Source organism: Aegilops tauschii, chromosome 4, assembly GCF_002575655.3.
Source record: "Aegilops tauschii subsp. strangulata cultivar AL8/78 chromosome 4, Aet v6.0, whole genome shotgun sequence".
NCBI lineage: Eukaryota > Viridiplantae > Streptophyta > Magnoliopsida > Poales > Poaceae > Aegilops > Aegilops tauschii.
This window is the reverse complement of record NC_053038.3, coordinates 343,165,416-343,182,468: the sequence shown is the minus strand read 5'-3', so window position 1 is coordinate 343,182,468 and position 17,053 is coordinate 343,165,416. Positions and strand designations below refer to the sequence as shown.

General features: G+C 41.3%; 1 protein-coding gene across 1 annotated transcript; it reads right to left on the bottom strand.

Annotated features, from left to right (window-relative positions):
- Window positions 1-9,185: 9,185 nt before the first annotated feature.
- On the bottom strand, window positions 9,186-13,751 carry LOC109776038 (importin subunit beta-1). Its single transcript, XM_020334725.4, has 3 exons — window positions 13,447-13,751; window positions 9,991-12,410; window positions 9,186-9,727 (listed from the first exon to the last, which is right to left on the bottom strand). Exons 2-3 carry the CDS (start codon window positions 12,399-12,401, stop codon window positions 9,529-9,531), a joined length of 2,610 nt encoding a protein of 869 aa, XP_020190314.1. The 5' UTR covers window positions 12,402-12,410; window positions 13,447-13,751; the 3' UTR covers window positions 9,186-9,528.
- Between the last annotated feature and the right edge of the window lie 3,302 nt (window positions 13,752-17,053).

Sequence of the window (17,053 nt, the reverse complement as noted above, 5' to 3'; positions counted from 1 at the left end):
GAAGGGAGGCCCATGGGGCCCACGGGACACCAAGGTGCGCCGGGAGGCCCAGGCACGCCCTGATGGGTTGTGGGGCCCACGGGGGTCTCCTCCATCGCCTCTCAGCTCTATAAATACCCAAATATTCCAGAAACCCTATGGGAGTTGACGAAACACAATTCCAGCCGTCGCAAGTTCTAGAACACGAGATCCAATCTAGAGCCCTTTCCAGCACTCTGCTAGAGAGGACACGGTCATGGAGGAGTTCATCGTACTCATTGGTGCTCCTCCGATGATGCGTGAGTAGTTCACCATAGACCTACAGGTCCGTAGCTAGGCAGTAACCAAATGGCTTCTTCTCTCTTTTTGATTCTCAATACAATAGTCTCTTGGAGATCTATTTTGATGTAATGACTTTTTGCGGTGTGTTCGTTGGGATCCGATGAAGTTCGAGTTTATGATCAGATCTATATCCATGAATGTTATTGGAGTCTTCTTGGATCTCTTTTATGCATGATTATTTATAGCCTCGTATTTCTTCTCCGAAACTTTGGTTTGGTTTGGCCAACTAGATTGATTTTTCTTGCAATGGGAAGGTGTGCTTTGAGATGGGTTCGATCTTGCGGTGTCCTCACCCAGTGATAGAAGGGGTAGCGAGGCACGTATGTATCGTTGCTATTAAGGATTAAAAGATGGGGTATATTCCAACATGAATAGATCTTGTCTACATCATGTCATCGTTCTTATTGCATTACTCCGTTTTTCCATGAACATAATACACTAGATGCGTGCTGGATAGCGGTCGGTGTGTGGAGTAATAGTAGTAGATGCAGGCAGGAATCAGTCTACTAATCTTGGACGTGATGCCCATATTCATGATCATTGCCTTGGATATCGTCATAATTATTTGTTCTTCTAACAATGCCCAACAGTAATTTGTTTACCCAACGAATGCTATTTTTCTTGAGAGAAGCCACTAGTGAAATCTACGCCCCCTGGATCTATCTTTTATCATATTGCTTTCAGATCTATCTTTCTTCGTATTTGTTTTTAGATCTATTAATCCAAAAACCCAAAAATACCTTGTTGCACTTTTTATTTACTTATTTTATTTCGTGTTTTATTCACATCTATTTATCCAATCTCATACAAACCAATCTATCTTTTTTACCGTGGAGGGATTGACAACCCCTCTTACGCGTCAGGTTGCAAGTATTTGTTCTTTGTGTGCACGTACCGTTTACATAGTGTTGCTTGGTTCTCCTACTGGATTGATAACTTGGTTTCATAACTGAGGGAAATACTTACCGTCATTGTGCTGCATCATCCCTTCCTCTTTGGGGAAATACCGACACAGTCTAAGCCACGTCAAAGGAATTTCTGGCGCCGTTGTTGGGGAGACATCATCAACATCTATCAGGTTCCTAATCACAAATCTCATCTCCTTAAAATTTACATTATTTGCCATTCGCCTCTCGTTTTCATCCCTCCCCCACTTCACAAAAATTTGCCTTTTTATTCGCCTTCTTTTTCGTTTGCCTTTTTCTCGTTCCATCTTTTGTTTGCTTGAACTAATCATCATGAGTGACTTTGGTATGGCAGAAACAGATGATGGCCGAACTCCTAAAATTGGACTATCTAGCAATCTGGATGCTAAAACTTTTTTTTGGGGACAAGGGAACGTTATAGGAAAAGAAATTATCCAAGAATTTTTCAATTGTGTTGGAACTTTAACTAGTGATGATGCTCCTATACTTAAAAGAACTAAAACTTATGTGAAAACTTATCTGAAACTTGAGAATAGATTTATCCGAACTCATCCTACTATGTAGAGATTGTTTTATGAGCTACCAGTTATAAATGATCCAAAGCTAAAAACTTAGCCACCCTTGTTCTCATGAATGAATTTGATCACATATTACGGGAATATAGGGAAATTTTGCATTTTTACGGCATGAACCGTGAAAGTGCAACTATCCCTGGGTGGTTTTGGTAATTCCTAACAACATATAGCTCATTGAGCTAATGCTATTTCAAGATAAATATTTCAGGAAAGCTCAATGATTGGCATGGCATGGATTAGAAAGTGGACCCCTCAAAATGCTAAGGACAAAAGATTGGCTCAAGCTCAAAGCACATGACTCTACATTTTCATTTTAGTGATCCAAGATCACATTGAGTCCATAGGAAAAGCCAATACTATCAAGAGGGGGTGAGGTGTTGCTTAATGAGTTTCTTGCTCAAAGTGCTTAGTGATATGCTCCAAAACCCTCAACTACTTTCTCACATCCACATATGTCCCAAACCAAAAGTCAAACTCGGCCCCACCGAATCTTTCTATCCGGCGCCACCGAGTTCAGTTGACATAGCCACTGCCAGAAACCCTAGTCTTTTCGGTCTCACCGAGATGGGATTGTAATCACTCTATTTCCCTTCGTAACGTTTCGGTCAAACCAAGATGAGCGATCGGTCCCATCGAGATTGCAATGCAAACTCTCTGTTTCCCTTTTGTAACGTTTTGTTCCAACCGAAATGAGCAAATCGGTCCCACCGAGTTCTCCTGACCAACTCTCTGTTATTCTATTACCAAAATCGGTCTCACCGAGTTTGTGTAATCGGTCTCACCGAGATTACGTTATGCCCTAACCCTAACGAAATCGGTCCCACCGAGTTGACATGTCGGTCCCACCGAAATGCCTAACGGTCACATTATGAACTAAATCGGTCCGACCGAGTTTCATGATTCGGTCCCACCGAGTTTGGTGATTTGTGTGTAACGGTTAGATTTGTGTGGAGGCTATATATACCGCTCCAGCCACTCTTCATTCGTGGAGAGAGCCATCAGAACATGCCTACACTTCCAACATACATTTTCTGAGAGAGAACCACCTACACTTGTGTTGAGGTCAAGATATTCCATTCCAACCACATAAATCTTGATCTCTAGCCTTTCCCAAGTTGCTTTCCACTCAAATCGTCTTTCTACCAAATCCAATCCTATGAGAGAGAGTTGAGTGTTGGGGAGACTATCATTTGAAGCACAAGAGCAAGGAGTTCATCATCAACACACCATTTGTTACCTCTTGGAGAGTGGTGTCTCCTAGATTGGCTAGGTGTCACTTGGGAGCCTCGTCAAGATTGTGGAGTTGAACCAAGGAGTTTGTAAGGGCAAGGAGATCGCCTACTTCGTGAAGATCTACCCGAGTGACGCAAGTCCTTCGTGGGCGACGGCCATGGTGGGATAGGCAAGGTTGCTTCTTTGTGGACCCTTCGTGGGTGGAGCCCTCCGTGGACTCGCGCAACCGTTACACTTCGTGGGTTGAAGTCTCCATCAACGTGGATGTACGATAGCACCACCTGTCGGAACCACGGATAAAAAATCTCCGTGTCATCATTGTGTTTGCTCCCTCAAACTCCTCCCTTTACCTTCATATGAAATTGTTTTACATTCCGCTGCTATACTCTTAGAATTGTATGTGTAGGTTGATTGCTTGACTTATGCAAAGTTGCTAAAATCTGCCAAGAACTAAAATTGGGAAAATGCTAGTTTTTTTATTTGGTCAAGTGGTCTAATCACCCCCCCTCTAGACATACTTTCAATCCTACAAACCGTGAAAACCAGTAATAGATGAGATCCTGTATAATAGGAGTGAGACGTTTTGGTCCCAGGATCATCTGCACCCGCGCTCAATAAAAAAATCAAAACAAATACAAGGGAAATTCAAAAAAATCCAATTTTTTGGCATGGTAGATAATTTTGTGCGTGATGTCCGCTCCAAATTTCAAATCATTTGGACATGTGAGTAGCTCTCGGCAAAAAAGACAAATTTGGGGTCTGTTAAATAGTGTATTGCTCATATACAGTTCTGGCCCAATTTGTCTTTTTTGCTGAGAGCTACTCAAATGTTCAAATGCTCTGAAATTTGGAGCGCACCTCACGCACCAAATTATCTATCTTCTACAAAAAATTTGGATTTTTTTTTTATTTTTTTGAAAAAAATTTGAATTTTTTCTTGAGCGGGTGCAGATGAGCCCGGGCTCAGAATTGAATACTCGTTATAATAGTGACTATATGTTAAGACATTTGCTTGGAAATAATCAAAATTTTGATCTGAACCATAAAAAGGAAATCCCAGTTTTAGATGTGATCCAACAAGTTTTTAATGATGTTAATCAACAATACTCTTGGACTGTAGTCGGGAATCAAAGGGGATACAAAGATGGACAACTTGATAATGCTAAAATTTCTATGAATAATGTGTTCCAAGTTATATTTGCAAAACCTCCTGACAAAAACACATCTATGGAAAATAAAAAGAAAGATGACAATACTTGAATCTTTGCATTATGCCTAGCTAGGGCCATAAAACGATAGCGCTTGTTGGGAGGCAACCCAATTGATAAAATTTATTTTTGCCTTTTTATTTCTGTTCTTGAGTGTTTGCACAATTATGCTACTGTTATGATTGTGTTTTTTATGTTTTAGTCAGTGTTTGTGCCAAGTAAAGCCTTTGGGATCATGTTGGGTGATAGTTGTTTTGATCCTGTTGGAAAACAGAAACTTTTGCGTCCAGTAGAATAATTGATGTGCTCTGCTGGAGCGGCGAAAAATTCTGAATTTTTTACACAAGATTGATAGAAAATATGCCTACGTTTCCTATTTTTTCAGAATTTTTGGAGTTACAAAAGTACGGACAAAGTCCAAATTACTACAGACTATTATGTTTTTAACAAATTCGGTTTTCGTTGCATTGTGTGCTTATTTTGATGAATCTATGGATTGTATCGGGGGGTATAAGCCATGGTAAAGTTAGAATACCTTAGATATAATGCAATAATAAAATATGAATGGGTTTTCAATAGTACTTAGAGTAGTGATTTGCTTTATTATACTAACGGATCTCACGAAGGTTTTGTTAAGTTTTGTGTGATTGAAATTTTCAAGTTTTGGGTGAGAGCACGATGGATGAAGGAATAAGGAGTGAAAAGATCCTAAGCTTGGGGATGCCCATGGCACCCCAAGTTAATATTCAAGGAGAACCAAGCAACTAAGCTTGGGGAAGCCCCGGAAGGCATCATCTCTTTCTTCTAACGACCATCGGTAGTTTTACTTGGAGCTATATTTTTTTCGTCACATATCATGAGTTTTGCTTGGAGCGTCTTGTATTATATGAGTCTTTGCTTGTTTTGCTCTTTTGTTTGTCACAAGTATTCTTGCTGTACACACCTATTTGAGAGAGCTAAAATTATGCTATGATTTGTTAGAATTGCTCTTTATGCTTCACTTAAATTTTTTGAGCTTTCGAACTGCTCTAGTGCTTCACTTATATCTTTTTTAGCACGGTGTGCTTTAATTTTTGAAGAAATGCTCTCATGCTTCACTTAGATTTATTTGAGAGTTAGTAAATTTTTAAAGAAATTCTCTCATACTTCACTTATATTATTTTGAGAGATGAAAATCTTTTTGCTCATGTTCTTCACTTAAATTTGTTTGAGCTTGTCAAAAGCAATTGCAATATATGAAATTAGTCCCAAAGTGATAGATATCCAAGAGGGATATAATCAAAACTTTCATGAAGATCATTTGACAGAATAAACTTGATTCTTTGTAATAGTTTTGAGATATGATGATAGTAATATGTGAGCTATGTTGGTGAGTAATTATGCTTTAGTAAGAATATTGGTGTTAAGGTTTGTGATTTCCCATGCAAGCACGAAAGTCAATAATTATGCAATGAAATTACATCCTACTTGTGGTGCATTATTCGGTGTTAGTTATGCACAATGCTCTTTTATGTGAATTTTCGTTTATTGGTTGGTTGCTTCTCAATCTTTTTGCTAGCCTCCACTTGTACTAAGTAGAAATACTACTTGTGCATCCAAAATCCTTAAACCCAGTTTTGCCATATGAGTCCATCATACCTACCTATATGCGGTATTTCTGTGCCGTTCCAAGTAAATTTGTATGTGCCATCTCTAATTTTCAATCTGAATGCCTTTTTCTTTTTGTGTGCCCGTGCCGTTCCAAGCAAGTTATGTTTCTGAAGAATAAAGGATCGGGATTCATAATTTCACTAGTGGAATCTCTCCAAATAGCATAGGCATGGTAAAGAAATTACAATTATGTATCGATTAACTGCAGACTCCACTTCAATACCGAAATCTATCATGCATGTGAAAGTATTAAGTAATAAAAAAAGCATTGCATTAAGCTAGGTGACATAATATTGACTATATATTCTCTTTACCTTCAGTGCATCACCAAGACAACTATGCAACTATCCTTCTATCCTTAGTGGCAATAACAAACTACAAGGCTTTTTATCTTTCTATCACTAAGATAGGTTAGTTGCAAGATTAAACCCAACCAATATACACAACTACCTGTTGGAGATCATTAATCTAAACATGGCGAGTGCAAGAGCAATAGATCCATAACAATAGCTATATGACATATACCCAGCATGTTATTCAATACATCAAATGAGTTGCCTAACAGGATTTTGATCAATTCGATGTCATTCACGGTGTGTTTATTGTGGTGTGATGAATTTTCATTTCTTGATCATATTATATATGAATTTTTATTTGGTTTGTACTAGTTGTTTGCTACATGATTTACATATGTACATGCTTTCTAATCTATTAGTCTTGAATTAGCCATGTTTAGATTAATGGTCTCCAAGACAAAGTTATGTATGCTGATTGGGTTTAACCTTGCAAGTTATCTATCCGGTGGCAGAAAAAGAAAAAGGTGTGTAGTGTGTTATTGTCATAAGGATAAAAGGATAGTTTCCTAGTTGTCTCGATGATGAACTGGAAGTAAAGAGCACATACTATCAGCATTATGTCACCTTGCTTAATGCACTACTCTGTTGTACTTAATACTTAGAGATGCATGCTTATGAGCGGTCTTAGAATATTAGCTATAGATGCATGATGGATAGCAGACATAAGGATGTAATGCCTATATGCAATCATGACATGTATGACCAAACACAAACACTGCAATTTAATCGATACACCACTGTAATTTGTTTACCATACCTATGCTATTTGGAGAGATATCACTAGTGAAATTGTGGATCCCGATCCTCTATTCTTCATAAACACAACCTGTTTAATGATTTACTGTTCTTTTCTGAAATATTTTTACACACTTAAATAAATATTTATCTGCACACACATGAAACATTAATCTGTGAAATTAGCAAAGTTATGAGGTTGGCACCCTCACTAGACTAAGTTGGGGACCAAGATAAGTTTCTTGGTTAAGTGCAAGGTTGATCATTCGCGCGTACGAGAACTATGCGGATTGATACCTTGGTAACTAAGGGAGGATTCTTTTGATACTACAAGCCCATGCTCTTTAGGGCCAAACATATATTCTCATTTGGACTGCATTATAAGCCAATGATACGAGGAAAGGATGAACACTATAAATAGATGAAATGAAAAATCAAAGCTCAAGATATGTACTAGTATTTAACCCATTAACATAGCATGGTATGTCTAGTGGTATCGCATTACATAAAACACCATAGTCAAGTATCCTGAGGGGGCTGGACAGTGGCACGACTTAACTGTCTCGACGCCTTAGCTCCACCAAAACTTGTCGACCTGTCAATAATTACCAAGTAAATATACCAATGCCACTCAAGCCACTAACGAGACTCCCCATTTATCCTTTTAGATGAAAGAAAGCCAATAGAGTCAAGTGTTCATAAACTACACCGAGCACTTTTATATAAGGTAAAGGATCTATTTCACATTTGGAAATAAATAAAGTACTAGGCCATTTTAAAACAAATTGCCAAATACCAAATCCTACAAACTCAAGATCCTTAGTTGTTTCTCTGCTTAAGGAATTCTTATATCTGCTGCAAGCCTAAACCTTTGGATTTCAACCCATTATTAAGTCTACCATAACGTGTCTATATCATAACAAGGGCAGTCATGTCTACTCTCCAACAAATATAACTAAGCACGAAGAGTAATAATAAATTCATCAACAATTTACTCTAAGGATATAAGTGAAGCTCGGGGAGCAAATTAAATGTAGTAGTGATGCAAGTTTCCCATTTCATAAGTGTCCTCTAGCTGTCATGATAATCTTATTGAAAACAAAATACAATTGAAGCTCCAAGAATTTGCAAATAAGATGAAGATAAATAAATAAAAACATAGGTTGAAAAAGATCTTAGTAAGATCATTGAAGTAAAGGGGGATGCGTCGACATACCTAAACTTAGAGCTTTTGACCTCCATGGAAGAAGTGGTGATGCATTGGCATCCCCAAGCTTGAGATTTTGCTTGGTCCATCTTTTCATCTAATCATCATGTCCCTCTTTAAGTCTTATTTTTTATCCTCACAGAGCTTTAGGGAGGCAAGGTGTTTAGTCCACAAAATAATTATAATGTAAGCATGTATATATGTGATGTAGAAAAAACATAATAAATGATTTATCATTAGTACAGTATATGCTAACATAATTGGGTCCTTATGATCCAATATGAATTTGAAAATAAAGTTCATTGTATCTAAAAGCAAGTAAAGCACAATTCTGTTCAGATTTTAGCTTGGGACTTAGACTCCACCGGAAATTCCGAAAATATTTGCACATACATATGACTCATCATTGCATAATGTGTATAACAATTAAAGAAATTTAGCATGTTCTAGCAGAGCGCAATAAATGCCAGAAGGTCAGCAAAACTGCTGAATACATACACGAGTGGTTTTTTTATGTGAATGTGAGTGAATTTAGAATAAGAACTTAAGAGGGAAACGGACTCTCAGCCTCCATCAGCAATTTGGGCCTACCTCACCGGACCTTTTTACTTGCAAAGAAATGTATTGATGCTAAACATGTAATATCATTTTGTGTGTATCATGACTATAATCTTTATTATCACGAATGAGTATATACTTTCAATTCTGAATTCCTCTCACGGCGAGAAGAAATCCCTAATAAAAAATAGTTCAAAGGTACGCAGAATCCTTTTGAGGGCTCAGTATGGATCCCCAAAGCGGGACTTTTATATCTATCCTACAGAACCAGAGCTAGTTCATGATATTAACAGTGGTACTATCAAACCCAATATGTGATCAGCTGGAGTGGCTGCGCGTGGACTTCCGCACAAACAAGATAAAAAAACATAGGTATATCCACTAATCACCACTGGAATGAAGCAATACGCGAAGTGTAACAGTTCCACGCCATCGGCGACAACTTTACTGATGAGCAATGGTGCCAACAAGACACAATTGCTGCAATTACAATCGACTCACATGGACACCTGAACAAAATGCAACAGGAACCCAACCCACTTTAGACAATGGCAAGCCGCTGCCACTAGTACGAACTTGACAACCATAGATGATCTCATCCAACCTTGTTCCACTTTTGCAACATGATAACAGGACATATATGCAGCACATTTCTCAAAAATATTTCATCTGGCAAGAGAAATAGTTTGCCCAGAGAACCATCGACAACACTGAGTGACCCGGATAAAGAACCTGCAGCTCTGCCGGAGAAGCTTTCCCTCATGAAACCAGCACACGTGAGATCACACCCTGGACCCAGGATGCGGTCTCCCTTAGCTGTTCGTCGTCAGACTGGGAACAGCGCCCAAGGAGCTCCGAGTGGAAGTTGGAATTCTTGAGCAGCAGTTTGATGGAAGGTCCTAGCGCATCCGCCAGGTCCCCGACCAAGGCAACTCCAGCTTTCGTCAGACCCTCGTCCCTACAAGGAATTTGAACAATAATATCACCACATTGATCCAGTCCTTTGGCAGAGTATCAGGCTTCTTTTATACAGGCCACCGTTATACAAGTTGAATGCATACTATTACAGCTTTAGAGATGGAAAGTTATCTGCATATCGTTATTATGAAGTTCATGTTTCCTATCATTTACTTTGGTGTTCTAGTTGAGAATATGTAAAACGAAAATGATTGATACATTGACTATGCATTCCGTGTCAAAGGACAGAGATTGTGAACTCACCTTGATGTCTCTCGCAAGACCAGTTCAGCGAACTGGAAAATATGGCTGGCATAAGGAACCATTAGCTCTGATTTTGAATTTTTGACTCCCTGAAGTATACCTGAATAGGCCTCGAAGATGCTTCGCCTGAGTTCATTTTTATACTCTGTACTGTCATCATCAGGAAGGTCCATGCGAGAACAAAGCTCTGCAGCTCCTTGCAACATAGGCACAGTGTATGGAACATATTTCTCAAAATGCTCACCAATTGTAAGTGCAATATCTCCTATGCATGACAAAATTGGCGGTTTCACAGAACGGTGAAGCTCTGGGCTTGAAAGGTCCTTGAGAAGGGCGGACATGATAGCATCACAGTAAGGGAGTACCTCGTCATCCAGAGCACGACAGATGTCCGCAACCACACCAACAGAAACACAGCATACTTGATATGCACCAAAATTTTGTAAGCCCATTTCAAGGTACTTGTGAAACTCTGGCATGTATTTCACAAATTCCGGTCCAGTAGCATAAGCAAGAGCACCAATAGCAAGCATTGCTTCTTCATGCACATTAGAACTATCGCATGAAAAAACCCGGAGAAATAACACCATTATTTGGTCAGCAAACTGAATGATTACTGACTTATCATCACAGTTGCTGAACTTCTGAAGGATTACTTGAACAACACCACACAGCAAGGCTTGAAGATCACTTTGCTTTTCCTTGTCCTCAGAGGATGTGATCTGAAACTCAAAGGTCTGGTTTAATCTCTTCAAGATCTCTTGCAATAATAACACAATCATGTTCAGAGTGTCTGCAATGCTGCTGCATCTCACAATCTCATTAAGTGTTTCATATGCAGATGCACAAAGCCTGGAGTTGTTGGAATCAGATCGATCAGCAGTGGCAAGGAGAGCTGATACTAATTGACCAAAGTAGGGTGACAGCACTGATGACATAGACCCTGCATTCTCATAGCCGAGAGCAAGAAAATACAGGGCACCACAGATCTTCTCAGCAACATTAGGGGAGTCTTTGATACTTGTTAACATAATTTCTATAACATGAGGAAGGTTTGCATTTGTCACTACAGAAACACCACTGGTTGGTGAATGTAGAAACTCAAATGCCCTCGAAAGTGCCCATGCAGTAGTCTCCCTGACATGGTTATTTTGATCCTTGGTTGCATTTAGCAGGAAATCAAAGCCAGCATGAACCAGTGGTGCAAGCTTTTCAACTGAAGGACCTTCAAGAATGGAGCCAAATGCAAATGTAGCAGCTTCCCTGCTGTGCCAGTCAGGCTTTGTTATATTGCCTTCTATAAATGGCATCACAAGAGGCACAATGGCATCCTTGACAGCCGTTGCAACAAGCCCAAGGCAGGTGCCCCCCGCCATTGATATATTCCAGATTCCATCATCTTCATCTTGATCCTCCTCTTGCTTCAGAAGTGTTTCTAAAAGCATAGGGACAAGCAAAGGAAGGGCCTTTTCAATAAAATGGAAATGACATGCAGAACTAACATCACCAGATTCTTCAGCGTCTTCTTGAATTGCAACTTCTTCATCACAGATTGTGCTCCAGAACTCAATAGCTTGAAGTGCTACCTGTTCTTCATCTGCCCTGGCAGCATTTGCTGTCAACTCAAATAATGTCTGCATGTAGGGCTCTAGAAGATCATAGTATGTTGATGCTATGGAGACCAAACACTCAAATGCAGCCTTCCTAATATCAGCCTCTTTAGAAATGGCAGTCTCACAAACTACCTTCATTATGTAGTTCCTCTCTGATTCATTCTGAAAATTTGTCTCAGCAAAATCAAGAGCATTGTACAATGCTTTAACAGCAGCAAGTCGGACCCCTGAACTATTCTCCACGTGGTTCATACCCTGGACCACAGCAGTAAGAACAGCATTAACTTGATCCTGCTCCAGATCCTTAGGGGATATCTCCTCACAGACATATCCAATGGCATCCAGGGTAGCCTGCTTCAGAGAAGGGGGTGCATCTGGCTTTGTCATGTTACCTAGCAAGCTTATTATGAGTTCTGGCCATCCTTGGAGAGGGATCTCAATGGAAGCAATCTTTGCAATGACTTGTGAAGAACTGCGGTGAGCGTCAGATACTGGTGATCCAAGGGTCATCAACAGGGAACCTTTAACCTGTGACTTGATTGCAGGGTCCACACTTCTCCATCGTTGTGTGCATTTTTCTTTCCTCACTAAATCATTTGCATCCAAGGAATTTTTAAGAAGAATACCAGCAAGCCTTCGAGATACAGGAGGTTTGCTATCATTTGATAGCTCAGCAGATAATGCTTGCAGAAACTGTGGAAAACTCTGCTCCTCAAATTGCTTGATATTCCCTTCTGCAACATTTCGTATCTGACCATCATGGGACTGCGTAGCTAGCAGAACCTCAGTGATATCCATTAGCTGAACCTGCAGTACAAAGATCACCCAGGAAAGCATATAAGATACTAAGATCTCAAGGTCAAAAAAAGAAAAATAAGGCAGGCTCCACCTTGGTTCAAAGAAAGTCTGGCATTATTCCAGTTTGCTTAATGGAAATACAAATAATCTAGTTTGCTCTAACAGCACATATTGTTCACATTGATACAGTGCAAAAATAAAAGATAAAAGACAAAAGTAGAACTCAAGCCTCCAATACAGTGGGGTCACTTTTGGAAAGTGTAGGGAGGGTGCAACAGCTTGCGAGAGATTCAATGCATATGTTACTCCACCTGAGCTGTCACCAATTACCAGGTCATTTAGTTTCTGAATAGTTATTATTTTCCTGAAGGGGGGGTTTCTGAATCGTTATTATTTTCCCAAAAGGGAGGTTTCTTAATTACAGTCCAAGTATACTTATAAACTATGGAGCACGACTGTTACTATACAACGTAAATCTCAGCTATCAACATAACGTTTGACTGACCGTGAACCACGCCTCTCCATGATCTAATGATGTTTTTCATTCAAAAAGCTCAATAGTTCAACAGGGCGTCAAATAATCTCCATGATCTAAAACAAATAATCTCTAAGATCAGGTGCTAGGATCTAACCCACGACAGGCATCTAGAAAAATCTAAGTTATTCAACAGGGCGTCATGCTATAATTACACTATGACGGACAGAAAAAGCACAAAACAATTCCTACACGCGTGTTTGTGGAAACTCTGGGATCGTTCAAAAAATTAAGATCGAAGTGACTAGAGAGCGACCTGATCAGACCAGAACTAAAGTATATCAGGTAAGACAAGCCAAATCAACATCTCCTGAGCAGAATCAACCGCAACATCGCACGATTCAAGGACGAAAACCAAAGCGACCACGCGGTCTAAACCCCCCCCGCCCCCACGGATCTGCACACGAAGGAACTAAGGAAACCCGCCGCCAACCAAACATCAACTTGGATACAGGAGCGTCATCAGATCGGGAAACCAAAATGATACTGGGACCGAGCACCGGATACTACCTTCGACGGCGAGCGCCGCTCCTCTCCGACGGCTGCCCCCTGCCCCGCGCAACCTCTCGGCGGCGATCGGGAGGCGGTTCCGATCACGGGGTGGGGAGATCGGTGTGGATTTCGGACGGGGACGGGGATGGTGGTTGCGGTGGGAGGGGGAGGAGGGGTTTTGGGGTTGGAGAGAAATTTGAATTCGTGGGGGAGAGAGACGATGGGGAGCGGGGTGGTGCGGTTGGGGCTGACGCTGGGTAGAAAAAGGGGGCGCGGCTGCGCAGGGCAGTGCGAATACGTGCGAGTTTGCGACGCGGCGGCTGAGGACGCGCTGGACCAAACCCTAGGGTGCTAAGCCGTTGGTGCGTTTGGGCCTTGGTGATGGGCCGGTACACAAACCTCACTTCTTTCTGCTGCGCTCCATCTAAGCCTGAGCTTTGCTCAAAAAAAAAATCTAAGAATTCTCAACAAAAAAAAAAATCTAAGACTGAGCGCTGATCCTAGTGATCCAACACCTTTTTGTTATCTCGGAAAAAAAATAAAACACCTTTTTGTTATTGCGAAAACAAATCCAACGTCTTTTTATTTCTATCTACTAATTACAATCATGGTGAATGAAGGAAAGATCAACCAGACAAGTCTTTTATGCACCCGAGTATATTTGGACATTAACCAACCTTTGGCGAGGTTTGTCCCGATTACGTTAAAAGATCGTAAGAAGTACTCGATCTTCCATGAAAAGTTGCCGATTTTTTTGCTATTTCTATGGACGTTTGGGTCACGTGGTGGAGGGTGGCGATGGGGTCCATGCTCCGAGAGAATGTGAATGGGGAGATTAGCTCCTATGGAATTTTGAACCAGCTACAGTTTGAAGAACTAGTGGTGGAGAAGGAGTTCCAGATATGGGTGGCAGAGGGAGGTGAGGAGATAGAGGAGATAGGGGTAGAGGAGCAGGAGGTAGAGGTTGTAGGGGTGACGCTTTGGCAGGGGTTAGGGAGAGGCTTCGGTGAATGGAATGATAATGAAACCAAGGATATGGATATCTCCCTGAGCAAAGTATTAGAATGGTTGGACAAGTACAAAGGTGCCCGCAAGAGACTTGTTACGGAGAGTGGTACTATTAACATCTAAGGTCAATCTTTACCTAATATAGTTGGCAAAGTTGCCGGTACGTCTTGTTAGAGAATGGATGGGCTACAGTTGTGGCTGATTCATGCAAAAAAGAGGAAGGTTCTTACAAATTGTACCTCTGGGAATTTGCTGATGACGGGGAACCGAACTACACGGCATATTAGTAAGCAAAGGATTCCCAATGCCAACAGGGTATGGTGTTGGACAAGTAACTAAAGGAGAGACGGGAGAAGACGATGCAGAGCAACAGGTTGACAATGCAGTTCATCCGATCATGGCCAAGCAACAACAGTTGGATGGCCTTGGCAGCAATGAGGAGATCAAAGAGCTTGCGAAGATAATGGGCAAGATCGTTATGCTCTGTAGGACGATTGGCTTTGTATTTGTAGCATACGTGGCACTCATGACACATTCAGTCTAGATGGCTCTACTGAAGGAAATATGCCCTAGAGGCAATAATAAAGTTGTTATTTATATTTCCTTATATCATGATAAGTGTTTATTATTCATGCTAGAATTGTATTAACCGGAAACTTAGTACATGTGTGAATACATAGACAAACAGAGTGTCCCTAGTATGCCTCTACTTGACTAGCTCGTTAATCAAAGATGGTTAAGTTTCCTAACCATAGACATGTGTTGTCATTTGATGAACGGGATCACATCATTAGAGAATGATGTGATGGACAAGACCCATCCGTTAGCTTAGCATTATGATCGTTTAGTTTTACTACTATTGCTTTCTTCATGACTTATACATGTTTCTCTGACTATGAGATTATGCAACTCCCGAATATCGGAGGAACACCTTGTGTGCTATCAAACGTCACAACGTAACTGGGTGATTATAAAGATGTTTTATAGGTGTCTCTGAAGGTGTTTGTTGAGTTGGCATAGATCGAGATTAGGATTTGTCACTCTGTGTATCGGAGAGGTATCTCTGGGCCCTCTCGGTAATGCACATCACTATAAGCCTTGCAAGCAATGTGACTAATGAGTTAGTTACAGGATGATGCATTACGAAACGAGTAAAGAGACTTGCTGGTAACAAGATTGAACTAGGTATGATGATACCGACGATCGAATCTCGGGTAAGTAACATACCGATGACAAAGGGAATAACGTATGTTGTTATGCGATTTGACCGATAAAGATCTCCGTAGAATATGTAGGAGCCAATATGAGCATCCAGGTTCCGCTATTGGTTATTGACCGGAGATGTGTCTCGGTCATGTCTACATAGTTCTCAAACCCATAGGGTCCGCACGCTTAACGTTCGATGCCGATTTGTATTATGAGTTATGTGTTTTGGTGACCAAAGTTTGTTCGGAGTCCCAGATGAGATCACAGACACGACGAGGAGTCTCGAAATGGTCGAGAGGTAAAGATTGATATATTGGACGAAGACACCGGAAAAGTTTCGGAACGTTTCAGATATTTATCGGGGAACCGAGGGGTTACCGGAACCCCCCGGGGAAGTTATGGGCCTTAATGGGCCATAAGGGAGTAGGAGAGGGCAGCCCACAGGGTGGCGCGCGCCCCCCAAGGGCAGTCCGAATTGGACTAGGGGGAGGGGGCGCGGCCCCCTCTTTCCTCTCCCTCTCCCTCTCCTTCCCTCCTTCCCCCTCTTGGAATAGGAAAGGGAGTACAACTAGGATTGGGAATTCTAGTTGGGCTCCCCCTTGGCGCGCCCCCTCATGGCCGCCGGCCTCCTCCCTCTCCTCCTTTATATACGTGTCCAGGGGGCACCCCAAAGGCACAACGGTTGTTTCTTAGCCGTGTGCGGTGCCCCCCTCCACAGTTTGCCACCTCGGTCATGTTGTCGTAGTGCTTAGGCGAAGCCCTTGCGGATCACATCACCAACACCGTCACCACGCTGTCGTGCTGACGGAACTCTCCCTCGACCCTCCACTGGATCAAGAGCTCGAGGGACGTCATCGTGCTGAACGTGTGCTGAACACGGAGGTGCCGTACGTTCGGTACTTGGATCGGTTGGACCGTGAAGACGTTCGACTACATCAACCGCGTTACTAAACGCTTCCCCTTTCGGTCTATGAGGGTACGTGGACACACTCTCCCCTCTCGTTGCTATGCATCTCCTAGATAGATCTTGCGTGATCGTAGGAAAATTTTGGATTACTACGTTCCCCAACAGTGGCATCCGAGCCAGGTCTATGCGTAGATGATATATGCACGAGTAGAACACAATGAGTTGTGGGCGATAATAGTCATACTGCTTACCACCAACTTCTTACTTTGATTCGGCGGTATTGTTGGATGAAGCGTGATACGTCTCCAACGTATCTATAATTTTTTATTGTTCCATGCTATTATATTATCCATCTTGGATGTTTTATATGCATTTATATGATGTTTTATATGATTTTTGGGACTAACCTATTAACCTAGAGCCCAGTGCCAGTTTCTTTTTTTTCCTTGTCTTTGAGTTTTACAGAAAAGGAATACCAAACGGAGTCCAATTAACGTGCCAATT